The following is a 26,073-nucleotide window of genomic DNA, read 5'->3' on the forward strand; positions in this document are numbered from 1 at the left end:
TTCTTCAGTACCATACGACTTCATGCGAGATGAAGAGCGGGGAAGACTTCTGCAAGACAAAACTTAAAATGTTGCAGTGCTTTGAAGCAGAGTGGACATACACATAACTTTGCTCCTTGATACCACAGCTAGGAACGCAGCGCCCCAAAGTTATGAATTACATATGAACTTGATGCACTTGATGGAAGCGGCACCGCGTGAATGCCACTACTGAAAGTGTATGAAAGGAAAGAAAAGACAATAAGAATATTAGGGGAAAGAACAAAGAAGGGGTTAATGTTTCGCAATTACCATTTAACCTAGTGGTATACCTGAGATAATAAAATCAGCGGTGCACCGAAAGAAATGCTGCACAGCCTGAGCACCGAGGGAGGAAGTTGAGGTAAAAAGAAAAAAAAAGAAACCATAAAACAAAAAAGAAACCGAAAGGGACCCTCGAATGGTATCGCAGAAGCAGCATTTGGAGATGAGTGGACGCATGGAGTCGGCAAACTTGACGGTTTTACCACCGCTTTATTCAACGGCAATGGAGCCACCGCCTCCAGCCGCATCGCATAATACGGCCAAATCACTGCAATTCGCACCTCCGCTTGTTGTATTTTCTAATCGGCGGACGTAACGAGGGAAAAACGATGGGACCCCAACGAGATGACAACGACAAAAGAAAAAAAAGAAAACAAAAGAATTTGAGCAGGAATTTTTTTGGGAAAAAGAGATGAAATTTGCTTCACATGTTGTAAAGATCAAGTACTTTAATCGTTCCACAATGCAGTGGCGAAGTAAAAGATGAAAGAAGACCTACCACCAAACCAATGAAAAAAGAACCGAAAGTGGTCCGCTCATTCGCTACCACTGCGGCAGCAAAAAAAGAGGGAAAATGAGTGGAATGCGAAAGGGTGGAGACAACTGTTGCCGAAAGAGTGAAGACACGTTGGTGGCGGTTAACTATCCTCCGCTGCGTTCAATGGTAATAGGCAGATAAGTAACAAAACATCTGATTTATTTATTTACTTATTTACTGACTCTCCTCCTTTACCTCCTTTTTTTCTTCAATAGGAACTTCAAAGCCGCCGGTTAACCAGTTATAGTGCCCCATATACTTGCACCCGTGCCGAAAACAATGCCTACAACACCACAAATTAGTAAAACATATGTCGCAAGATAATGTAAAGACCCAACTTTCTGCCATGTGAAGCCCCCTGAGTACATAATCAACAACGCGGGGAAGACGAAACCCAGTGAACCACCGGTAATCGAGCCAGAAAAACCAAGGACGGTATTAACATTGGGAATGAATAGACCCAAAAGCAGTGCAGCAGTGGACAGCACGATGACTGACACGCAATGCTTCCAAAAGGGTAGAGAATCCACATTCTTCTCTGCAATGCTGTACAATGCATTACGACACGCCATAGCGAGCAGCGCATACGAAGCAACCAGCTTTACAAGCACGCCAATCATACCAACCATTACAGCCGGCTCCTTTACGGGGTCGTACATAAGCAAAATAGAACCGGAAACAGCACGACCAAAGTCCATGTAACCGAAAAAGGCAGTGATTATGTACAGCGCAGTACACAGGGACATGGCAATGATGGCCGCAATAACAAACTTACGTACTGAACGATCCTTCATGTCAATATAAACTTCATACGCCGTGTCCTGACAAGTGTAGGAAAACATAAATACTCCCAACCCTTCAATGGCTTCATTCCCGCTATTAAAGAGAATGATGGCAGCTGTATCACTCTTTCCAACACTAACATTCTTTATATTCTCCGACAAGCCATTCATGCACGAGTGCACAACGATCACAATGACAAAATACACCATGAAGGTAACGGCAAAAGTGGAGACGTACCGAAGGGAGTCGACGTGACGCGGGATCGCCAGTGGAAGCATAAAACATGCCCAAACCACCGCCGTGAGAAGACGATTACCTGATTTTTCCTTCAGGAAGTCCGGCGCATTTGTGCCTTTCAAAATGGCAGACAAAATATCTCCCACTGAAATTACGTAGGCAACACAACTCGTAAAACCATCAAGCGCTCGAAGAACAGCAATGGCATAAGCAACTCTACGACCCATGAGGACAAATGTTACGCTTTCATATGTGGGTGCTTTGGAGCGGTCCGCTGCGAGGGCGAGATTACGCATGGAATAGATAGTCATGCAACTAATAAAAAAGAGGTAAAACATTCCCATGATAAGTCCACTGCTGCCGGCCGATGACGGCAAGCCAAAGATGCCAGCGCCCAGCGTTGTCGCTGCGATGTTGAAGGCACTGGCGATTGTACCTCCGGGAGGGATGAATGCAGCAAATTGTGTGCTCTGCTCACCAGGAGGTTGCTTCCCTGATTGGGGTTCGTTTGATTGAACATTTTGACTGGTTTCACAGTTTCCAACGTTATTATTGACAACGGTGTGACCGATCGGCTCGAAACAATTGTGAGGTACGGTGTTGCTTGTATTTTCTCTGGCAATACACATTAGATCTTACAGCTAGTAGCGTTTTCCCCTTCCCCACTGTTTAACTTACCTAGTTGCCTGCGACTCGTCTTTTAGGTACCGTCTAAGGCAATAATTTGAAGGAAAATGCAAACGGAATAAAAACAAATACCGAAAGAAGGAAGGGGACGGGAAGTGAGGGTTGGTGTGGAAAGAGTTGGTCGGCAGCGATGCAACCACCTCGTTATGAGTAGGGGGATGAAGGAAGCATATGTCAAAGCGTGTAGCTCATTGCGTCGAAGGATGCCTATACGGCAGAAAGGGTGTATTCCAAGTGACCACGGCATCCCATCCACGCTATTGAACCCTTTAATTGAGTACCATGGTTTCACCCCAAAGATTCCTCGCTTAATCGTCCGTTTAGTCTCATTCATATTTAGATTTGCCGTTTGTGGTGCAGCATCCCCATTCAAGGAACTTACCGAAAGGCGACAATACAAATGTTTTCTCCTGTTACACTCGACTCGGCGTACTGACAAAGATAGGTCCGCCGGAATCCACTTTGTTTTAAGTATTCAAGCCGGAAAGCGTCAATTACTCTTTTACAACACATACCTGTGAGGCGTCGCTCAGCATCCACAGCTTCTCCACTCACTGCCCAAGAAGACATGGAAGTTATTGCGGCGAACTCTCTCTCACTAAACGTATGGTTGGTACCAGGAATCGCGATTCGGCCCCTGCGACACTCGCTCGGGGATAACAAGGCATTTATATGCTTCAATTCACAGCGTTGGTGACAGCATGTAGCGAAGACAACGGCACACACAGAGGCAAACCCTTCCGTGTTAAGATTAGGTGCTGTAACGCACGAGAGAGCAAAGTCTGTGCATGCTCCACAAAGGTGTTTGCCGACGGCCACCCACTGTTCTTCCACCGACACTGACTGCTTGATGGCGTTTGTGCATTGATCGGATGTACTGCTTGTTTCCTCTCTGGACCGTTTACATGTGGACGCACCACATAGTGCTTTTGCCAAATCAAGGTCCTTTATATTGATGCGCAATCGAACGAGCGGAAGGCGACTGTTTCGAACACACGCATCGGCTTTGCGCCGGAAGTTATCCATATCTACAACTACAATACGCGGAAAGCCTCCATTGTCAGCACTAAGGGCCTCATTCACGGCTGTCCGCCCTTCCTTTCTCTCCTGAAATCCGGGATGACTATGACAATACCGGATAGACCCTGAAAGCAAAGCATCCTGCAACGAAACAGCGAGACCAGCTTTGCCTGCACCTAATTCAAGGAAACCGGCTATTCTAACATATGTGTTTCCAAGATTCCCCCGCCCCTCGGCGTAACCGCGGATGACCGTCTGCACGCAACGAAGCAAAGCCCTGTGCTGCGGCCCATGTTTGTTGGAAATTCGTCGCGTTGACCCTGTGCTGCTGTTATCTTGAAAGGGCTCCTGACATTCCTCCGCAAGAAGGACAATCCGTGGCTGGATAACATTAAAGTAGCACTCCCTTACGCGTGTGATGAGGTCCTCCAAAACCACCGTGTCCATATGATGATGTGTGAAGCGTTCCTTTTCCGATTCCTGGGAAGTGACACAGTAGGCCACGCCTTTGCACGCATGTAGGTCCTTGCTATAGTATGGGAGCTTGTCAACAACAAAGCGTAGATCAGGACATACCTTTACGTGCTTTTGCAATTTATCGGCATAAACAGTGTGGTTTGGGTTGATGGGACACGGGACCCGCTGGAGGGCGCGTGAAGGTCCCGTAGAAACGCCCTCACCAGCAGTTCTCCCCGGGCCAACGGCTGAGCCCGAGCTGCTCAAAACGACAGCAGGTGTTGTTTCCCCCGTTGTGGTGCCGTTCACATCGTGAGTGGGACAATAGCGCCCACCGGCTCGTTTGGCCGTGCGACAGAACCGGCGCTTGTGCGAGAGGTAAAAATCGCATGCCACAGCGTCAGGGTTATGAGTGGGGCGCATTTGTCCCTTTCCGGTCCCTTCGCCTTCCTGAGTTGTGGCATCCATTTAATCAATACCTATGGTCAAATGCCGGTAAATGCAACTACTTTAAGGCCAGTGTCTAACCAAATAACCGTCGCGGTATCCAGCACTTCACACACGCAATTCACAGGGCACCCCTGCCACCTGCTCGGACGATATACATGTAAGAAAAAAAAGAAGGGCAGAGGCGACAGCAGAAAGAAAATGTGTAGGCGCACAAAAAAGTTTAAATAAAATGCTGAGTGGAGTGAAGAAGCGCAGCTACAACGTAATGGAAAGAGACATATTTAGAAGTACGCGAGACACTTTTTTTTTCTTCCCTCTTTGTTTCTCAAGGTGGAATGAATGTAAAATACATATTCACGCTACCATCGGGTTCATATGTTTATATATATTATTTTGAAAAGTATATGTATATATATATATATACATATATGATGCACCGGAATGCACCCTACGCGGTTGGCGCAGTAAAATTGCGAATACATGTCTTTCCTGTCTTCGTATCGTTAGAGTTCTCCCAGAAAAAAAAATGCGGTGGAGGTAATTTCTTGTGTTTCTACTGCAATTAATAAACATAATCGAAAGAAAATATACATTGAAAAGAAAAAAAAAGGGCCTCATATAACAAGAAAAAAATTGGTTCTTGTGATAAAGGATGTGAAAGTAAGGGTGAGGGGGTTTGTTAGAAAAAAATCTGTAGTAAAAGAACAACAGCAGTCAAAACACCGACCGCATGTATGATTTCGCAACAAATAGTCGTGATGATCACTGATGACTTTTACCATCGGGCAGTGCCCGCAGAAGCACCAAAAGTAAGAACAAAAACATAAAACAAACAAACGAGCAAGCAATAAGATTGACAAACAGCAGCAGCATTGACCTCATACAAGAAAAACAATTTCTGGGGACTAAACACAATATGAAGAAGGAGGAAGAAGAAAATCCAAACCGCGGTGCGGCTTTGAAAGAGGGTCAAATAGTGAGAAAACAAACAGACAAAACAAACAAATACCATCGACATAAACTGAAGTGAGCCCCCTTTGCCCGCTAATATAAAGCCCTTCGACACTAAAGGCGTGACACATCACTACCGGCACGACCATAACAATGAAAACATATACGGCCAATGATGTTTTGTTTTTCTTTTGTCATGGTTTCTCTCGTACAACTACGTAAGCACCCCATTCTTGGCAAAGACAAAGAGAAGGAAACAAAAAAAGAAGGAAAGGAAAAACAAAAAAGGCGTGCCTCAAACCCATCCGATTGCCCTTACGTCATTAAGTTCGTTCATTGCTCTCATTTTTTTCCCACCATCTGGAAGGTAATAAATGGGCTCAAGAGGAACGCGACATGTTGGCAAGCTCTTACGCATGTACGGGGGTTTATGCCTGTCGCTTGGGCGGAGTCGATCCATCTCTGACTTGAGCGGCTTGAAGGAACAACAGGTTACGACTCCCCAAGCATAAATGTAGCGATAATGAACCCGTGGCTTCAGAACATCAAGAATAAGTGCAAACATAGTCTCCGCTTCATTCATTAGGATCGATCGATCCATGGCCTCCTCCATCAAAGTAACGATAAGAGAGATGGCGTTTTGCTCTTCCCGTAGTGTTTCGGTACGCGTAGAGTCCTCTTCATAGACAATTTTGTCTTGTTCCCGCTTGATACGGAACTCGCGTTTCATTTTCGCGACGCAGTCATCGGTGCCGTCGTCATCCTCTTCTTCTTCCTCATCGGCGCTTTGGTTATTTCTTCCTGATTCACCTCTTTCCACAATGAGAATTCCGTTCCGTTCCAATTCCTCATCCCATAGCATTTTGGTGAGGCCGCGGTACCATCGGTGCTGCAAATTGGCACGCGCAAACTGTTCGCCGTCCTCAAGAGGAATTAAGAATGCATGAAGGCGATTTTCCTCGGAAGCTGAGTTATCGCCCTCCAAGACGTGTTCCGCAGGCGCAGGCAGTTCTGTTTCCGTGAGTGTACGTTCTTCTTGATCCGTTACTCTGCTCGTTTCTTCCGTATTATCCATATTTACACCTTTATTATTATTGTTTCGGTATTGGTATGCTCCTAACTTTTCACCTCTCCTCTTCTTTATTTTTTTCGGCTAAAATATGTGATGCTTTTCTTCTTACCTTTTGCCTTGTTTATTTTTCGTTATTATCTTTGCTTTTAAGAAAGTATGTCCCTAAGTATATAATTTTGCATGATATATACGTACACACATACACGATAAAAAGGGGGAACACAAGAGAGGAAAAAAATATATTCAGATCATTATGAGACGGGGAGTACAAACATCATGCAAGCCAGCGATGGCCTTCCTTTAAAAAATAAAAACACCAAAAAAAAACCAAGACAGTGCTTTTGTGTAGGTTGCGGACAACAAGGGGTTCTTTTTCTTTTTCATTCGTTGCCACGCATTCGTCCCTTATGGAACTCTCAGAACCTTTGCGCTGGAAGGCAATGCCCTTTGGTATTTCCTCTGTCTATTATTTAACCCCTTCTCTCTTCTTTTTAACATGAACTGGAACCAATGTTAGTGAATCAACAAGAGGGAGGGGGAAAATCCACAAGAGGAAGGGGTAGAGGACCGTTATGCGTTGCTCTTTATTTTTTTCCCTTTTTGCATTGTTTCAACTCTAACGAATATCCGTATGAAAACATGAAGAGGTCGCATACCGATGGAAGAGGTAAACACCCCTTGTACCACTTCGTCTTCTCATCCCCTCCTTCAGCTTCTCACTGTTTCCCGTCAGATACATCAAGTGTCACTTGACGCCCAATCATTGATGAGTCCGTTGCGGCCACGACGCGTGTGAGCACCGCCGTCCCATGTTCGTTGAAGGAAAGCGGTGAGAACATAAAGGACCCGAGGTCGTTAAACCACAAAACCCAATTATGGTGCCGCCACACGGTACGGCGGTGGGTGATGGATATCAATGAGATGCCCAACTGCTTGCACATGCTGTACAACCGCTCCTCTATCTCAATATCCATGTTGCTGCTGCACTCGTCAAGTACGGCAAAGTGCGGCCGGTGGTAAAAGAGACGCGCAATCGCGAGTTTCTGCATTTCGCCTAACGACAGCAGACCGTCAGACCACGAGAAGACGGTGTCCCACGTGATGTGCGGCCTTGAGAGTATGTCTTCCAGCTTGGCCATTTCAAGACATTCGTACAGCATGGACTCACTCACTTCGAGTTCTGATAATTGCTTCGGGTACGTAATTTGACTGCGCAGCGTGCCACAGGGGACATATGGTCTTTGTGGTACGTAGTAGATTTGATCCATACGAGGCTTTACAATACGACCACCATGAAGCGGCCAGAGCCCAGCCAGAAGCCGTAACAAAGACGACTTACCGCAACCGTTGGCGCCAACAATGAGGAGATTCATTCCTGGTTTCACGTGCAGCGTCAGTCCCCGGCACAACATTTCGTTGGTTGGGAGAATAATGGGCACATTCTCAAATGCTATGTAGTCGCCACGCACGATCTCACCAGCACTGCCCTTCGGAGCGTCGTCCAGTGCTCGTCTACTCGTCCGTTGAACCTCCGTAGCGTGTTGAATGCTTTCTTGGAGCTCGTAAATTTCGTCAGTTAAGGAGCGCAAGACAAAAAATCCCCTGCAATTCCTCACAAGTCCACCAATCCCCTGCGAAAGCTTCATGAAAACGTAAGAAGTCTCTGCAAAGAGAGCAAGGAGATCTTGTCCGCTCGTCGCCTCCGTATTCCTGGAGAGGACAACTCCCAAACACACGAAGTTACTCAGTATCCTCGAGCCGTACTTCAGGAATAAATTTTCCATCAAACCATAACGCCCCTGCACAAATGCTGCCCGACTCCTATGCTGCACAATCGACTCGAGATATTGATTCATGAGATTTCTGTGAAACAGTTGTCCTTTGGACATCACTAACTCCTCCGCGTATTTCAGCAGTCGGTTATGCGCAGTGATAAGGGTACCTTCGCGGCTGAGCTGCTCCGCAACAAGGCCTTCCATATCGGGAGAAAACTTTTGGGCAATAGCTACAAATAATGCGTAGTAGCCAATCACCATTGCTAGCGTTCGTGACCCACTGGTGGAACCCACCTTGTACGAAAAGGCGACAATGTTGATTAGTGGTTCCAGGATAGACGTGAAAAACCCCGCGACGTTTCTGGACCAGCTTGCGACGTGTCGTGTAATGCGTTCGTCAATGTTTTTTACCGAGTGCGAGCTAGCGACGGCAAAGAAGACATCATTGTTAAGATAAATGCGATGCAAGTGATGGGCCAGGTTAGACTGCAACCGCAGACCCAGCATTCCTACGCAGTACCTCAAGGTTGTGTTCGCTAATGCAACGGGAGCAAACCAGCACAATAGCAATCCAACGACGCGCACCACCGTAGCGGGGTTGCCGCTTATAGCACTTTTGTCCACCGCCGCTGCAACGCTGGTGATACGTAACGATAGAAATGTCCTCGAAATGAGGAGGAGAGAAATTATCATCAGCATTCCACTTTCCCGTGAACGAATGGACGGAATGGCAATCTCAAGTAAGGCAAGAAAGCGCCGGACTGCTGCAGCAAACGACTGAACTTTCACCTTGTCCTGTGCTTGCGCTTCCTTCCCGTTCACACTGCTCGCTGGTTTTGATCTTTCAGCCTTCAGTGGGAGCGGTTTGTTAGACCGCAACCCTGCAGAGGCTGCAAGTATAGCAGCAACGCCGCCAGTCAACATGCATGCGCACAACTCGTGGTTTCTGCTCCTAGACGCGATGTATTCCTTGCATAGCTCAAACACTGTCATTTTTCCCTTTCCCTTTCCCTTCTCCGTCTATTTTTCTTTTTTTCTTCACTAGATAAGGACCCCACTGCTACCAGTGGCACAGGGGAAGGGAAAAGAGCAGTGAGGGAAGAATGATCCTTCCCCTCGTCACTACACTGACTGTCTCCCGTCTATTGCTGTTGGCGTTGAAGTTGTTGTTGCGCACGCCAGGTGTATTTACAAGTCGAATTTGATGAAAGAAACACATGAACGTAGAAGATGATGATAGACATACACTACGGAGGAACAGGCATGCATAAAACTGTAGGTAGCCCTACTATCACACACACCAAATTCAGCGATTAAATTGATCACAAAAGGAGTGGCAAAACTAAGAAATACAGGTACACACACACACACATATAGATATATCCATACACATATAAATGCGCAGATAACCCGCATTACTGTGACTGCAGTATGCGGGGTGCCACACATGATCAGTACAAAAAGAAACACACGGCTAGGTAACTGGTTAACAACTGCAGTAATTTAAAAAAAAAAGTTCACTCAATCTCCTAAAGTGGGGGTGTTGACGTTGTTGGAGTGGCGAGTGAGACCATTTGTCGTGCCAATAACTCAAGGCATCAATTTTGGAAGGAGGGATGGGCGGAATGATCCATGCGAATCAAAATAAGGACACAACGAACACAAGAAGCAAAAAAAAAAAGAAAAAAAACCAGTTCGCAAGAACGGTACTAAAAAGTCGAGTATGCATTTGCTTCGGTATGCGCTGCTTTCCTACACCGCGAAACCCAAGAATCGTTCGAACTGCAGGAGGAGGGATGATGAGGGGAAAGGGATTAGGAAAATGGGAAAAAAAAACTACAGCTGAAACGCGTACTTACTTATCCCTTCCCCTAACCTCCACTTATCTGACTGCTTTCCGTGCATTCCAGGGGTACGTCCATTTCGCTAAATAGCCTGTTGAGCAAACCACGAAGCATGGCATTTTCCTTGTAAAGAGCTGACACCTCATCCTGCGTTGATATGAACCCAGCGGTGTCCAGCGTGACTGTGCCGGGTGTGACACCTTCTGTTGCGACAAGTCTGAAGCCGAAGTCCTTACATAATATATTTTTTTCAGGTATCGATGGTGTTACTTTCATTTCAGGGGGTAATGCGATGGAGGAGGGAGGGACGTCACCGTGATCAGAGTTACATAATGTCCACATGCACAAATTTCCTTGAAGAGCTACTAAACACGGTTGTAATCTAGGAAATACACGAACCGCGGTTTGGCAGAGCGGAAGCACTGTGGTATTAATTAGCAACAACTGTGCCTCCGCAACCATCCGCGTATTGTAAGGAACCTCAACAGGCCTCACACTCGGCTCATTTATAAACTGCGTTTGGCGTTGATAAAGACCGAACCTTTCACTTGCCCAGTACCTGCTCACAGCAGCGGTACGCATAGTAAAGGCATGTTGAGCGAGCGCAATAAACAAGCGAACAAACTGATGACGAACTGGGGCTGCGTGTAACCGCGGGGATATGCCGTCAGCTCTTTCGATATCTCCAGCATAAATCAGGCATTCCAGCTGCGACAGCGATTCTTGAGGCAGTAGGAGTGCCCTCATGGTTCGGAGAAGTAGATCACGATCCTTCGCTTCCCAGTGTGCAGAAAAGTTAAAGTAACACCGTCCCATCAACCTGCAAATTGTCTCATAGTTGCAATAGCTTTCCAGCATTTCTTTTTCAAGAGAATTCGGATAGACACTCGCGACATCACGTAATTGGGCATCTGACGACTTGTGAGTTTCACTTGGGGGGACGACATACCGATACATCGCGCATAACGCCGACGTTGTGGTGGCGATCCTTTCCACTGGTGTCATACGTTCCAGCATCCCTGAATGGAACATAAGGCTATAGAAGAACTGCATGTTGTCCGCTGCACGGTCAGCGCTATGAAAAGGCCCACTCCCAAATCCATTCTGAATGTGAAGCAGCAGGCGTTTCCACGCAGTTAAGGATAAGTCCGGCTCTGGCATGCCGTCGAAAAGTTCAGAGTCTTGAGCAATAGCACAACCAACCTGAAAGAGGAGCCCACCCTGCTCCGATGCGCCGCAGTTTTTCTCAGACCAGATATCAGCGTCGATGTCACCAATAATACGTAGAAGGTTAATGTTGGGGGTGACAGTGGTGTCACATGTTTTGTCATCCGCATTCCAACTGCGGGAGAGGAGCGGTCCATGCAATGGCATCATGGCTTCATCCGCCGAATTCTGCGAGAAGCGGACTACGGCTGCCGGGTTTGCCGCCACCGCAACGTCAGAGCACTGTGGCTCGTTGATGTTAGAGAAAACTGCCTCCCTTTCCGCCTTCGTAACATTCGCACGCAACTCCGCTCCCTTTAACGCGTCATTTGCAACATCCAGTTGCACCTGCAGCTGATCTCGTTCTTTGGTTACACGTTCTAATGCGTGTCGCAGCAATTCCGCGTCGCGGTCTGCCGTAGTGCTCTGAGCACCATTCTCAGTTGCCTTGGTCATATCACTATCACTAATTCCGTCCAGGTCACGGCCTGCATTTGAGGAATTGGCAGCGGCGGTGCCCTCCTGTCCAGCCAGAGCCAAGAGAGCATTGGTTTCACTGCGAAGGTTGTTGCACTCCTGCTGCAGCCGCTGTACGTTGGCATCATGCTCCACATGGTTCTCCATCATGCGGGAAAGTGCACCCTCCAACTCCGCACAACGGCACTCACATTGCATGCGCACCTCGACTGCATCAGATAACTCCGTGGAGAGCGATTTGATATTCTTTTTTAGTTTACTAATGAGGAAGTCCCTCTTCGTTATTGCATGCCGCTGCTCCGACCACGCCATCTGAAGCCTATTAGCAAGATCGAATAACGACTTGCCCCACTCGTGTTGATCTTCTTCCACACTTGTAAGTGTTTGCGACAACATAGCGCTTGCTTCCCCGATATCCACATTTTCTTGCGAGGCATGATCACTCCACTCCTCAAGGTGACTTTCAATGAAGTGGATTATGTCGCGAGCAACACTCCACTCATCAGCACCGTCACGTGAGGCAGACTCCGCGCGGGCTTCCAGCTCTGGAAACAATGCGATGGCAGTACTCACCAATTGTTGTACCACTTCATCCAATTCCGCCAGGACGGAAGGACTGCGGTGCGTTCCATCATGAGCTTCGGCGATGTCGCCTCCGTCATTATCAGGCGCGCGTCCTGCTTTACTTTTCGTGCCCGGCCCACGGGACTTGTACGAAATGGAGTGAGTCTGGCTTATATTGGGTGGCTCCCCCGGTGCATTGTCCGCCACATTACCCGCTGGTTCATCTTCCTTTTTCTTGTTGAGTGTCATTTCAATTTGTATTTCTTTGATGGTGTCTTCTTGTTTCATGCAGAGAAGCTCTAATTTGTGATTCTCCCGCAGCAACTCCTCGACACGCCGCTGCGAGGAGGCGAGCAGTTGCCTGGCTGTACTTTCCTGCAACCCATCGGTATCAGGCGGCATGCGCGGGTTCGGTGTGTTGCTGCGGTCCAATGAAAGTGCTCTGGACGCCACAACATTACTGAGCGAGCGTCGCAGGCTGCTGATCCGTTGCAGAGCATCGAATGCCGGGGCTGGCGAGCCGGGAGAGGCAACAGCCGTCCCCACTGCTGCAGTTCCTACAACCTGCTCGCACGCCATGGATGGCCGCTGGAAGATATGTTTTTGAGACATCACGATAAGAGGCGAGGCAAGAACCAAACCGCAACTAAAATAATAATAATAATAATTCTAAAAAGCCACGTGCGATCAGGCAAGCTAGTCTCGAGAAATATACAGGGATTATAGGGTGATTTGTATTCACACGACGTGTAGTAAGAAAGAAACAACCGGAAAAACAACTGATGACACAAGAGAGAAAGCAATGAAGCACCTGTAATGCGTAAAAGGAAAAACAAAAGCGTATATGTGAAATCGTTCGCACCTTGCTAGAGTATGAACATGCAGGAATCAACAAAGACCACTTACTTTTCTTTAGTTTTTGATGGACGGGGAGGGGGGAACGTGCGACATCCAGGGAAAGAAAGGCAAAATTAAAAAAAAAATCTATCGGTTGGAACGTTTGCCGGAAGCTGGAGTCGTGCATTTGACATCATTAGTTTCGGCCAAGTGGACGCCATTGCAAAGGTGGAGGGGAGAGAAAAGCGCGACTGTGTATGAAGTGAAGGAAATCGCGTACGAACTGCGCAACGCGCGTTTTTTTCCCCCCCCTTACCACCTAAGTTCCCCCGTCAGGTTAGACATCATTGAATGCAGACGTAAACGCTAATGCTACAAAGGTCGCTAGAACTTTCCACGTTTTGAAAACAAACCAACAAACAAAACTACATGTGTCGTAGCGCCCAACTAACCTTTTCATGGTTGGGTGACCACCCCCACTTTTGAACGATACTGTCTCCTCCCAAGTTTACCGATAACAGAATTGAGGAAAAAAAACCGCTGATGATGTTTTTCCTTCCAATAAGCTGAAGATGGAATACTGGTTATTTCCTTCACATACACAAGCCTATGCATTAAAATATGTGCGAGGAATCTTTGATTCAAATGAGGCTGGGTCACATAATACTCTACTTCTTTATAGAGGGTATATACACTATAGCTTACTTCCGCCGGGCTGAACACTGTACCTCCAGACGAACTTTGCCTCTTTGCATTGTTCCCTCACAGCTTTTGCAATGCGGTCCCGCTCTTGAGTGTTTGCGGCAAGCGCAACCACAAGGCCACCCCGACCTGTGCCTGACATCTTTGCTCCAAGTGCCCCGAAAGTTCTACAACACGTTGCAATGGCGTCCAACTCAGGGCATGAAACCGTTAGTTTTTGGCATAGGGTATGGTTTATGTTCATCAGTTCCCCAACGCGGCGCAAATTCCCGCTCTGCAGTGCCTTCTTTGCTTCACGGACACACGCATTGTATTGTTCAAATAAGTCGTCAAACCACGACGGCTGAGCGGCCTTCAGGCGCGCAACATCGGCTACGACCTTTGTCGTACTTGCGGTAATACCGGTGCTGCAAACAATGATAGAAAGAGTTTTACCGAGCGCCAGGCGACTGAAAACCGATTTCTTCAGCGCACGGCGGAACAAAATGATCCCACCGTAAGTAGCTGCTGTGTTATCGACGCCGCTTGGAGTTCCATGGTATCCACACTCGCCTGCGTACGCACTTCTGTTCACGGCTTCTTCACTGAGGTTGAGGCTGTACAACTCATTCAGCGCTCGTGAAAGCGAAACAACATCACTTGCGGAGGCGCCAATGCCGCTGCTTGGAACAAGCGGACCACCGAGTTTCACAAGCAAGCCGTCTTTACTCGTGTCAATGTTCAGGTGGCGTAACACAAGCCCGTGCGCAACCCGCTGCTCTTCCCGCTTTTCTTTGATGTAGCCGGGCACCGCAGGTCTTTCGTCAATAACCTCCACAACGTTAGGTTTGTGCTTCAATCGAGAGATTTCACATGTTGTATACTCGTTAATACCTGCTACAATGCTCTCAGCACCGTATACAACAAAATGCTCTCCGAAGAGGATCACTTTGCCGTAGCCGATATGATGGCGCGTCGTTTTGTCCTTAACAGCCACGTGCATAACTTCTCGATACACTTCAATGTAATCCCTCCTATTGGCAACAGAGATGAAACACACACAAGTTTACTGCGGTCTGAGCAGGACACGTATGGTCACATTTATTGTAGCAACCGAATAGAACATCTACGCAGATTAGAGAACACTTATACCATAAATGTAACTCTTATCACATTAACCGACAGTCTTCAAAGCTGTATTTCAGTGCAACCACAAGTAGTAGAAGGACTTTTCACCACTCAACTGCATGAGAGAAGAACACAACAGAACACGACGTCCAAGTACCACTCAAAACAGTGGCGCATCACACTGAAACCACACAAAGAAATAAATGGTAAAAAAGATTAGGAAATAAAATAACAACAAACAACACGTAACGCTTCACTAATGACGGGGTCGTCCAAATAACTCCATAGGCTTATCTATTGCGTTAGAAGCCTAACTCATAACTTGAAGGGAGATGAAGGCGCCTTAATGTAAAGTACTGTGAGGAGTGGTCATCACCAACGAAACCTCCCTAAGCATCACGACAGCCCCTCCCCTTCCCCAACTAAATTGTACATTTGATAACCCCAATCCCAACGGCATCCATGAGGCGGGGGTGCACTCATTTCCGTTTAGCATCGCAGATGCATATCATGAACCATGGACGCGGGAACATTTATAGGTTCCAAATACCCAATCCCAGAGCATGATGTACTGCCCGTAATTGTACTTGAATTGGTAATGATGGAGGTCGTGTGCACGCACATTAAAGACGTATGGAATGTACACATCAATTCGCGTGTGGTTGAGGCTCGCTAGCGTTCCGCCTATAAATACAAACAGAATCGCAGTCAGCACATGTACCTGACCGGCAGGTGCAATACGCGTGAGAAGGTACAACGCGAATATATGGTTGTACTCCCCAATTACATATTCAATGGGATGATCATTGACGGCGTCATCGTTCCCGCGGAATGGTGTAACTTGCCGGTGGTGGTGCTTGTGTATCAGCGGATATATCGGCCTCCAGTGCAACGCCCAGTGGAAGAGCGTGTAAAAGAAATCGTATATGATGAACAACGCCACCAAGTGAACAGGCATCCACGCGACACCACAGAGGACAACATTAAAATCGTTGAAGTTAAGCGACATGTTGCTCACCTCGGTGTCGGTGATGAACAAGTAGGAGTGATATACAAACAAAACCGTAAAAAGCTTTGATAACGCGATGAACAGCCGGTCCTTGAACGTTAGGGTTTTAAGGCATTGCGCTCGCGTCGGGATGCGGCCACCCACCACGCGCGCAATAAGTGGTACTACCATGCGGTTGTAGAGGGAGAAACCGAGGAAAACGGCAGCGGTTAGCGCCACGCTCATCACCACTGTGGTCATGATTACTTCGCACCACTTCCACCGGCAGTGTATTATATATATTTGTATCGTCCGGAGCCTCGGTGTATTTAAGGGCGTCCCGCCTTACCTGAGAAAAAAAATATATCTATATCTATATATATATTCTGATGCCACTTTCCTTCCGCGAAGAGGTGTGTATGGGAGAGAGGGAACGGTTGTGGGAGAATTCTGGTGATCCATTCCCTCTTACGTGAAGGGACCATTCGTTCACTTTTTCAGCACGGGGATTAGGTGCAACTACTTGCTTCGGTGGAAGGCGTACGCATGTGGATACTCTTGTATCCATTTTCTGATGGGGTTCACTCATTGCGGACTGTTACACATAAGTGTGATTGCATGAATTACCGTTCGTATACGTACGATTTTGGTGTAACAAGCATAAGCATAACTGTCCCTCCTGTGACTGCCACGATGGCACAAATAAAAACCGCCTGCGCGATTATGCGCCATAACGGTGCCAAAATGGAATCCCAAAACACTTCCACACCTGGCAGTGCCCTGAGGAAATGGGGAAGCACCGGCCCGCCACCAAATGCAGAGCCCACACGGTCCATTTTCTTACACTGGCTTGTTGTACCATCAACACCGCGCTGTAGTAAAGCCGCATTTTCCTCCAAACGTCCCTTCTCCTGATTCATGATGTCACTTACTCGTAGCGCCCCCTCTTTAATTTCCCTAATAGCATCATTAATTTCATTTATTACCTGCTTCTGAGCTGCATCATCCGCATCCTGTGGCGCGCTGGAGAAGGCAGATGATGAGATGAGACTCGAAGCATTTGTTGACCTTGCTGCCATATTAGTAATAGCAATATCGCCACCACCTGATTGACCCATTTTTGCAGGTGTAGTTGAACTCTTAACAGTTGGTGAGGGCTCCAGCTGTATGGATGCTCTAACGCATGGGGCGTTGCTGTCTTCGTGTATCAAAAAGGGTTCGCACACCGCGAAAGGCTGTTTGGGAGCCCGATGCCTGGCCACTAGTCCAACGCAAGCGACCGGAACATGCAAATGAGGGAAGTAACTGTCTAGAAATTGAGAGAGAAAGGCTTCAGCGGCATCGACAACAGTAGGTGCATTCCCAACATCATCGCCGCTCAGGGATACTTCAGTTGTAGCCGTCTCGCGTTTGTCGGAGTTGTCCGCGTTGGCTTGCATCTCTTGCTTCACCAACGAAAGCAAGAATCCTATGCGCTTAATATATTTCAGGAGTTCTGTAACCTGTCTTTGGTTACATTGGCCTACGGCCGTGTCTTCACTCAGTTTCACCTCCTCCAAGAGACGACGTGCCTCCCTCAATGCGCGCCTCAAGCGAGAAGCAGCTGGAGTCATGTCAGTCCTTAAAAATTAGGGGGAAGGAGGAAGGAGAGAACTGAATAGAGGGAGTGTCTGCACTTCATCAAGTGCACAATTACGACAGCTGCAGAACAACAGAATAATTAGAACGGATGCTCTTCACTTTGACGCCCCATTTTCCACCTGTTTTGAGCTCTGTTTTTTTTTTTTTTGAGTGTCTTGGTTTACACCGCTTCTGATGCCCATCTGGTCACCGTGCAGCGAAAAACTGGTAACGAACACCTTAAGTACCCTGTTCTGAAGGAGTTATGCGTCGGTACTGCTCGCAAAGTTGGTGGGCGTAGTGCCGTAATGCCCTTACCTCTTCATGAACTCCTTCAGCCGAATGAAGGACAACAATGGATATATTGCATCCTTTTGCAAAAAGTGCGTACGCCAACTTGCGCCTACTCATACACGTGACGAGTGGGATATTGCCCTTCACACAGTGGGAGTGTATCTCCTCGAGTGTTCCACTAACCCCAAGCTCCCCTACCGTTTTGTGTTGCGACCTGCTAACGGTGGCTACCACATTCTCTGCAGTCCCTTCTCTTTCAACGCAGAACTCTTTGTCTATGTTTGGACTGAGAGTGCCGTTTAACTCAATGTCTGAAGCAATTAGTACAACAGGAATCCGAGTGGCAGCAGCCCTGAGCGCCCGTAAGGTTTCCCTCATTCCGGTCGAATAGAACTTTCTGGCCTTGAATTGGAGTGGTTTCTCCTTTTTCATACGCTTTTGAAGAGTGTACTGCCGCTGAAGGATAGTAAAAACGATATCGTCCAACCTGTCCGTTAGAATGTTAGCGCAAGAAGAGACGAGATACCTAGGGATCGGATTTCTGGGTTTGTTGCTGTTGGCAGCAGCCACCAACAAGTCCGGTGTGGTATTGTGCAACTGAGCCACTTCACTAGCAGTGAGCTGCCGTGGGTGGCGCCCACTTCGCTGGTCAATAACGGCCGTCAGTGGATGTGTGCCGATCCCCATTAGGGATAAGGAGGGGTAAAAATTAACAAAATTCGGTTCGCCGTCGGAGCCAACGTTATCAGCCTTGGCAGCACCTTCTGAGTCCCCCTGCTTCCCTGCTGAGGCGCCCTCGTTGCATTCTCCCCGCGTTTGGCTCCTGTCAGGTTCCACAGTCGGAGCATCCTCCCGCGTGGCTCCCGTATTTACTGTAATCACGCCCCCTTTCCACCCCAAGGCAGTTTTGTTCAAACGCTTCCGCAGTCTGCGGATAGTTGTGAGGCAGCGCGCCGCCTTCACGTAAGATTTACGGTTCATTTCACTGTGTAATCTAGCGTACAGGGAATGCAACTTCCCGACGAGTGCTTGAAGAGGTTGTAGCGTATGACTGGGTGAAGTCAGTGCAGTATTTTCCGATGAAGAAGTTACTGAGCTACCGACTGCAACTGCCGCCAGAGCGTCCTGTATACTGCTTTGCTGATCTCCGTTTATAAGCGATTCAAACACTTCGCGTCGTAGCTCAACAATAGACCGCTTAAATTTCGAATAACGTGCCCTATGATTGAAGGGACCGTCCGGGTTGCGCAGCTTACCCTTGGCTAAAAAATGCTTTTTGCCCGCATGCAACGTTTTACCGGGGCCTACCTGGCGCGTCACAGTGGGCTTTAGCCGGACGGGCACCTTCTGTGAGGCCGGTGGGTTTTGGTTCCCAAAGTGCCCCTTTCGCTCTCTTGGAGACTTTGGCACATCATCTGAAACCTTGTTAGCCTGTGGCGCTGGGAGGAAATCGCTAACAAATGCGGTAGCCGTAACGCGCTTGCGCCTTCCATTGCAGTCCCACCTTACTCGTTTTCGACGCGGCTTTGCGACTCCATACGAGTCGCCACCTTGCTCACTTGACATAGCTGAGAATAAATGAAAACGGAGGGGGAAGCACCTTCAATACATAAAAGATGCCCACTGATTGTCAACTGGTTAGCTCTAACAGCCATTTAAGGGTTCATATCTTTGTATTTGCTGTTGCCTCAACCTCCCTCCATTTCAGGACCACGGACACGGCCCCAGATGGTAACAATCCCTGTGTACATTCCACCGCGCTGCTGATATTTTATAACTGTGGTTTATAATACACACCCTGAGAAAATCAAGAAGGCCCGTCAACAATTATGCAGCCCTCCTGGTCGCAAACGCCCCGTACTAAGTGAACCGGTCCGCTGACTTCATTGGCAAGAGGGACTTTACCACGTGCTATAACCATGGTGTATCGTATAACCACTTTTTTCTCACTACAGAAGACACCATAACGGAAAGTGGACCCGCCATCCAAATAATGAGGTCGTACAGTTTATTCATAACCGACTCAATGGAGCTTCCGTTTGGGGGCGGGGTTGCACCTTTTACACGTCATACATTTCAAAGAGTTATCTTTGTAAGTCAAGTACCGATTCTTGGTTCGATAAGACAAAGTCGTTCGGGAGACGTTGGTGAGGTGTACAGGCCTAAGTGGACTGATTTGGGAAATTGGAGAGTTAGCCAGTAAAAAACAACAAGACACGGTAACAGGAGATATGTAGTGCCGTCAGGAAGCGGGGCGCCAGCACGTTCCCCCTTTCTTGTTCCCTTTTCTGCCTCCCTTCACGTAGGGGGTTCCACATCTGCCTGTGCCATGAGTTGTTGATCAGTGACAATAAAACACAAACCGATGTCTTTTCGAATGCCAGCAGCATTTGTCAGTAAGGTAACACTTCCTGCTGTCACTGACTCAACTAACGCGAAGCCCATCAACAACCCACGCTTCAGTCGGGACTCAAATACGGCGAATGGAATGCGCTGCAGTGTGCCATCCGGTAGCTCCTCTTGCTCAGTCGCTGTGCTCAACGCCAGCACACGATTTTTGATGTCAACATCTTGTGGGTGCACGTACGTTAGCGCTACGTCCGCTTGTCCGGAAACTGTGGGATCTTGATGGTCTGAATCATCGTCTATCATGGGCATGAAAGTGGAAGTTCCACTTGTGTCACCTCTTCCAATTGTCACAAGACGAATGAGAGAAGCATCCACTGTAAAGAGTGTGGGCTTCACTGCCATTGTGCGGCTGCCGAAGAAATATTGTAACCAGCACTGGCGGTTAAAAAATGCATCGTCCGGCACCGCCCCGCATTCAGTGGAATCCAATAGAAAAAGCTGTACCTTCAGCCCGTTACTGCACGTTATGGTAGATGGAGTTATTTGGGGGATTTCCGATTGTGCACCGCTCTCTTGATGCAGCCGCTGTGCTATCTTAAACCGTAACCAGGAGCTGCCAACAACAAAAACGTGATCGATACCTGCGGCAAGTATTGTACTCACAAGCACATCTAGTGGGTTTACTTTGGGACGTCCTTCCGGTTTCTCCTCGGCGCATTCCCAAGCCTCCGCATCCTCCACCACTGCGCGACTGATAGTTCCATAGTCGACGAAAATCCCGCCCACACGGCACCGGTCACTTCGTGCCATACGCTCTGTACTCAAGCGCATCATTTGACGTAAGATGTGCAAAAAGAGGGCCGGGTCCTCATGTTTTTTTGTCCCTTGATGGGAGTGTAAGCCAGGGACAAATGCCATCTCGTTTTCGATGTCTATAGTATACTGCATCGCGTACAGAGAGACTACTCCAGGGTAACCAAACCGTGGGGCCTCCACCGAGGCATCTAGAAGCAGAGGGTGGTAGCCCAAACGGACAGCGTAGTTGATCAAAGTACGGACGTACGTGCTTGTGCCAACAGCGCGGCGCTCAGCCACGAAGAGTACATGTGGCCCTATCCCGTCTGCGCCGGTTCGTCGCGCCTTCACACGCTGCACCTCCAAGTGAGTATGAATGTCTGCAACTGAGCGTGCCCGTGTAGCATTGCATGTCGTTCCGTAACATATCTGGTGAACAGCGGAGGATGCTGTAAGCACCAATCGGCAGCCTGTAGGGGAGAAGACAGCGAGAGAACGAGCCACCGGGAGATGGACAACTACGCCTGTCGATAACTCCGTCCCGAATATCTCGGCACGCGGTTCCTCGCCGCCATCTTCCACTTGAGCAAGAAGCGTAACGGTTGCAGCGCCGCCGCTGCTTGCGGTCGCTAAGCACAGCTCGCCCATCGGTGGTAGCGCATATTCTCGCTCCAGCAGAGCCGTGTTTGCCATTACTTTCCTACTAGTTTCAACCCTAACTTCCTAGTCAACCAAACGTAAATTTGGGGGTTGGTGCAATGCGTAACAGTCAGGCACGCGTATAAACCTACATGTCCGATTCCCACGACGAGCCTGAGATGTGTACGGAGTGTCAACGGCGAAGCGGATGTTATTAACTTGTGTGCAACAACAGCTTTGAACATTCACCTATACCCAACTGCTATACCCCGTTGGCAACGGCGGGGCTGGGGCTTCAGGAAGGGGCACAATCTGCTCCTCCACTTGTCCATGTGCATTCACAACACCACGTCGTAGGAGTCCGGACTCATGCAGGACCCGAGTGACGGCCAAAAGAATGGAAGGTTCCTTCTTCAGCATGGCCTTGATGTCATGGTGGGCTGTTGGGTCATCAATCTGCCGCCGTAATTCTTTGATGATGCTGTAAATCTCCTCTGTAGCTAAGCCGTATACATCGGCTGGTGGTGTTGGGGGCGGAAGAGGAGGCATCGGCATGTCTGACACGTTTGAAGATGCGCGACTGTGTGGTGACTCATCACCTTCAGCCTTATTGTAGTCATCATTATTCTCTTCCTCTTCGAAGTACATGTGCTACAGATAATGAGCCAGTCGATCAAACTTACCAACAATGGTCTTAATTTTGCTCAACGATTCGAGCAAATGATTGCTGGTTTGGTGGAACTATGCTTGACCGAGAACAAACGTCAAAATAGTCGGTTTTTGTAACAAGGAATAAGACAAGCGGAGGAGAATGTGTTTTCTCCCGTAGGATTAGGCATACTGAGAAGTACGGTGGCGCGCACAGTTTCCTGTGAGCATCAACCAAGCAGAGAGGGATGGCTGCACATTAGCTTCCAAATAACAGTTGTGAAAGGGAAATTATATATTCATTAAACTGCATCGGCACTTCCCCACGGGACAAACTGATTTCAAAAAGTCACCGTGGCCCCTCTCCCCAGCTGCTAACGTGGCTACAAGTTGCACATGTTGCGCTCACCTGTGCGGTCATTAAACACAACGCTAACACTGTCCCTTTTTTGTTCACTACATTCAGTCAGTACGAGAGATTAACTCTCGTACGTGCCAAATGCAGCGGTGCGTGAATACTGGTTTCTTGTTACGGGCCCTCTGTCCCCACATGATGATAATAGATGTCATTGGGAATGAAGACAGAGGAGGCACCACAAACGAGGTGAGTGTGAAAACGTGATATGAGGGGCAGTTGTTGTTCCAATGATCTAATAGCTGTAAGCTAGACAGCAATTTTAAAGCAATACAATGCATACGCAGGCGCTACTGCGTTCTAAAAAAAAAATCTACTTGTCAGTATATGCAAAAAGTAAAACCGCACTTGCCAATGCCCTCGAAATGCTACTCAATTACAAGACGGCTGGCCAGCAAGGTTTGCACATGGTGGCGAACTTCATCACCATGCTGTTGTGCCAACTGCAGCAAACGACCCAACGCACTGTTGAACATGTCGCGCTTCTCCTGGAGTTCGACATCAGCCAAAACCTCCGGTGGCACGTTGGCGCTTGCCTTCTGTATGGTCTGGGTGTAGCGAATAACTGTCTCCCGGGCTTGCATAATCCCTTCATGTACCTGCTCGCATGCCTTCTGCAGGTTTTCCATGGTAGCTCGCACCCGCTCTCTTTTCTCTATGATCTGACGGAGGTCTTGCTCCTTGCTTTCCATTACCTGCTGGTAATCATTCAGCTCCATCACGCGTCGACTCACAGCTGCCTTTAAGTCTCGTTGCTGTTGTTGGAGTGCTATGCGCATTTTTACCATGTCGTGACTCTCCGGCACGGGATCAAACATGTGACGGTAGTTCGAATTGCTCGCGCGAATGACACTTAGCGTCCGTTTCAACTTATCCATCTCCCGTTCCATTCGGCTCACGCGGACATCTAAGGTGTCACCACGCAATTGCAAATCCTCCCGCTCGCGCGCTGCCTCCATAACAACTTGCGCTGGGGTCCAATTCACCTTCTCAGGATCAAGACGCACGAGCTGAACGTCGTAACGGTTCCGAAGACCGGCCAGTGACTTTTGCCTCTCTCGCAAATCTGATGCAAGACGCCGCCGCTGCTCCTCTACGAGTTTAGCCTCCATCTTCATCATATCATGATGCACGGCAATCTCAGAAAGCCGCTCCGCGATGTCACATGTTAACTGTCGTTTGCGCTCGGCGAGACTACCGAGCTCACCGTTCCGCTGATGCAATGTGCGCTTCAGATCCTGTAATTGCAGCTCTTGAGTGTCAACAAGCACCAACTTCTCTTCGTGTTGTTTGCGAAGCTTTGTCAGTTCGGCAGTGCAGCTGTCGCAACCTAGAGTAAGCTGCAACAACTTCTCCGCTGCAATTTTTTTCTCCGAAGTGACCCGTTCCAACTCGACATTGGCGTGCCACGTTTCTTCGCGCACACGCTTAACCTGAATCTCCATTGCGCGCTGCTGTTTCATTAAGTCGGCTAATGTATTCTGCAAAGTTGCTATTTTTTCTTGCAGCTTGTTGCGCTCATCCAAGGACCGCTCACCCTTGGCGCGGTTAACTTTCCGCTGCATCTGCTGAACGGAAAACTCTACAGCGTAAAGCAGCTGCTGCTGCGCAAAGTACTGGCCGTCGAGTTGCCCGATTTTGGTCCTCAGATTCTGAGCTTGCAGTTGCCCACCACTTATCTCCGCGAGAAGATCTGATTGTTCCCGGCGCACTTCTTTGAGCCTCTCACTCATCGTAAAATTTTCTTTCTTCAACATTTCAGTCTCCTTATCCATCTGCTTTTCAGCATCCTGCGCCTCCTTGAAGAGCCTGCCTATCGTGGCCAACTGCGTCGAAAGATCCGCTCCCTTACTGTACACGCTACTCTTCTGTTCTTTCAAGTCATCCCTTTTAGCCGTGAGACGTTCGTGAGCTGCTGTTTTGTCGCGCACTGCCACCTTTGACTGCTCCAAACGGATACGGGCGTTGTTGCGCTCCTTTATGGAGCGTCCAAGTTCCTCTCGTATTGTTTCCACCTCATTCTCCAATCCAGTGACATGCGTTTCCAGTGATGATCGGGTTTGGCGGCTCTTCTCCGCACGGTGCTCGCGCTCCTCAATGCCCGCTTGCATGAGTGCCTCCTCCGCACGCGCAGCGTCGTAGTCATCGTGCAACTTTTTCAGTGCTACGCGCCGCTGCTCAATCCATTCAGCCCCTTCCGCGTACTGCTGGGCTGCTGCTCGGATGGAATTGTCACGCTCGCGGATCTCCTTCACAACGCGCTCCCACTCATCGATTAAGTCACCGCGCTCTTTGTGTTGGCGCCGGTAGTCTGTCGCCACGCGGTTGAGTTCCAACTGCACACTGCGCATAACTGCGACCTCATCCTGAAGTTGTCTTCGTCGCTCGCGCAACTGCGCCTCATGCCGCTCAACTGCAATGTCGAGTTGGCGTAACTTTACCGCATCATCTTTCGCATACCGCGCAACAGCCGCTTCATCCGACTCCTTTTGTTGGCGTGCCGCGTCCCACTGCTCAAGCGCCTCCTGATTGTACGCCATAGAACTCTTCAGCTCCGCCATGCGGAGATTCTCCGTGAATAAGCGGTCCTGCACGACCTGCAGCCTCTCTTGCACATCTGCCTGCTCCGCCTGCATTTGCATCTGACTCTGCTTGAGCCTACCGCACTCACGAAGAAGGAGCCGGTACATGTGCGACTCGGACTCCATTTCGCGCCTTTTACTGTCAGCTAGGGCTTGCGTATTTACAATTTCGCCACGCACATTGGCCAGGTGTTCTTTCACGAACTCCAGACGGCGCCGCTGGTCTTGAATTTCGCGAACATGTCCGTCGTGTATTTCTTCATGGCGTGAGAGTTGCGCGGTAAGTTCCTTGTTAACCGCGTTCAGCAACTCCAGCGGCAGTGCTTCAGCCGTGGCATCCACGACCTCTAGACTCATATATATATGTATATATAAGTTGTGTCCTCTGGCGGAAAAGGAATGTTGCAAGGACGAAAAACAAGTTTGTGAATTGTTTGAGAAACCAGCGATAGAAGTGAAGACAATGGGGCTAAATTCAGAAAAGAGTGATGCGGAGCGATGATCGCCGCCGCACCTCACACGAGAGAGCGCAAAGACGGGGAATATGTGTGCATCCAGGAATTTGTTCATGACGATAGTGAAGAGTCGGCGCGCGTGTGGTCCATTGGGAAGAGGAGGGGGAAAAACAACAACAATGGTGCGTAGTTTCAAAGAGATGAACAAAACGGCAATTGGATACCGGCCGCTCAGGTGAATCGTTGAAGTTTCTTTATCCCTCTTTATGCATGTATATG

General features: G+C 48.5%; 12 protein-coding genes across 12 annotated transcripts, besides 3 other annotated features; all 12 read right to left on the reverse strand.

Moving 5' to 3' along the window:
• Window positions 1-26,073: part of a sequence feature (sequence corresponds to BAC RPCI93-1D20) that runs on past both edges of the window.
• Window positions 1,075-2,490, reverse strand: Tb927.4.4020 (amino acid transporter, putative; the record flags this gene model as incomplete). Its single annotated transcript, XM_839459.1, has 1 exon — window positions 1,075-2,490. One exon carries the CDS (start codon window positions 2,488-2,490, stop codon window positions 1,075-1,077), a length of 1,416 nt encoding a protein of 471 aa, XP_844552.1.
• Tb927.4.4030 (hypothetical protein, conserved) lies at window positions 2,927-4,492 on the reverse strand (the record flags this gene model as incomplete). Its single annotated transcript, XM_839460.1, has 1 exon — window positions 2,927-4,492. The coding sequence occupies one exon, from the start codon at window positions 4,490-4,492 to the stop codon at window positions 2,927-2,929; it is 1,566 nt and encodes a 521-aa protein (XP_844553.1).
• Window positions 4,876-4,904: a microsatellite.
• On the reverse strand, window positions 5,721-6,500 carry Tb927.4.4040 (hypothetical protein, conserved; the record flags this gene model as incomplete). Its single annotated transcript, XM_839461.1, has 1 exon — window positions 5,721-6,500. The coding sequence occupies one exon, from the start codon at window positions 6,498-6,500 to the stop codon at window positions 5,721-5,723; it is 780 nt and encodes a 259-aa protein (XP_844554.1).
• Tb927.4.4050 (ABC transporter, putative) lies at window positions 7,214-9,265 on the reverse strand (the record flags this gene model as incomplete). Its single annotated transcript, XM_839462.1, has 1 exon — window positions 7,214-9,265. The coding sequence occupies one exon, from the start codon at window positions 9,263-9,265 to the stop codon at window positions 7,214-7,216; it is 2,052 nt and encodes a 683-aa protein (XP_844555.1).
• Window positions 10,144-12,975, reverse strand: Tb927.4.4060 (hypothetical protein, conserved; the record flags this gene model as incomplete). Its single annotated transcript, XM_839463.1, has 1 exon — window positions 10,144-12,975. The coding sequence occupies one exon, from the start codon at window positions 12,973-12,975 to the stop codon at window positions 10,144-10,146; it is 2,832 nt and encodes a 943-aa protein (XP_844556.1).
• Window positions 13,011-13,032: a sequence feature (AT_rich).
• Window positions 13,895-14,884, reverse strand: Tb927.4.4070 (mevalonate kinase, putative; the record flags this gene model as incomplete). The annotated part of the gene is made up of 1 exon (XM_839464.1): window positions 13,895-14,884. One exon carries the CDS (start codon window positions 14,882-14,884, stop codon window positions 13,895-13,897), a length of 990 nt encoding a protein of 329 aa, XP_844557.1.
• Tb927.4.4080 (C-5 sterol desaturase, putative) lies at window positions 15,518-16,258 on the reverse strand (the record flags this gene model as incomplete). Its single annotated transcript, XM_839465.1, has 1 exon — window positions 15,518-16,258. The coding sequence occupies one exon, from the start codon at window positions 16,256-16,258 to the stop codon at window positions 15,518-15,520; it is 741 nt and encodes a 246-aa protein (XP_844558.1).
• Window positions 16,621-17,610, reverse strand: Tb927.4.4090 (hypothetical protein, conserved; the record flags this gene model as incomplete). Its single annotated transcript, XM_839466.1, has 1 exon — window positions 16,621-17,610. The coding sequence occupies one exon, from the start codon at window positions 17,608-17,610 to the stop codon at window positions 16,621-16,623; it is 990 nt and encodes a 329-aa protein (XP_844559.1).
• Window positions 17,858-19,477, reverse strand: Tb927.4.4100 (hypothetical protein, conserved; the record flags this gene model as incomplete). Its single annotated transcript, XM_839467.1, has 1 exon — window positions 17,858-19,477. The coding sequence occupies one exon, from the start codon at window positions 19,475-19,477 to the stop codon at window positions 17,858-17,860; it is 1,620 nt and encodes a 539-aa protein (XP_844560.1).
• On the reverse strand, window positions 20,210-21,748 carry Tb927.4.4110 (hypothetical protein, conserved; the record flags this gene model as incomplete). The annotated part of the gene is made up of 1 exon (XM_839468.1): window positions 20,210-21,748. One exon carries the CDS (start codon window positions 21,746-21,748, stop codon window positions 20,210-20,212), a length of 1,539 nt encoding a protein of 512 aa, XP_844561.1.
• Window positions 21,944-22,342, reverse strand: Tb927.4.4120 (hypothetical protein, conserved; the record flags this gene model as incomplete). Its single annotated transcript, XM_839469.1, has 1 exon — window positions 21,944-22,342. One exon carries the CDS (start codon window positions 22,340-22,342, stop codon window positions 21,944-21,946), a length of 399 nt encoding a protein of 132 aa, XP_844562.1.
• Window positions 23,126-25,696, reverse strand: Tb927.4.4130 (hypothetical protein, conserved; the record flags this gene model as incomplete). The annotated part of the gene is made up of 1 exon (XM_839470.1): window positions 23,126-25,696. The coding sequence occupies one exon, from the start codon at window positions 25,694-25,696 to the stop codon at window positions 23,126-23,128; it is 2,571 nt and encodes an 856-aa protein (XP_844563.1).

This window comes from Trypanosoma brucei, chromosome 4 (assembly GCF_000002445.2).
Source record: "Trypanosoma brucei brucei TREU927 chromosome 4, complete sequence".
NCBI classification, from domain to species: Eukaryota; Euglenozoa; class Kinetoplastea; order Trypanosomatida; family Trypanosomatidae; genus Trypanosoma; species Trypanosoma brucei.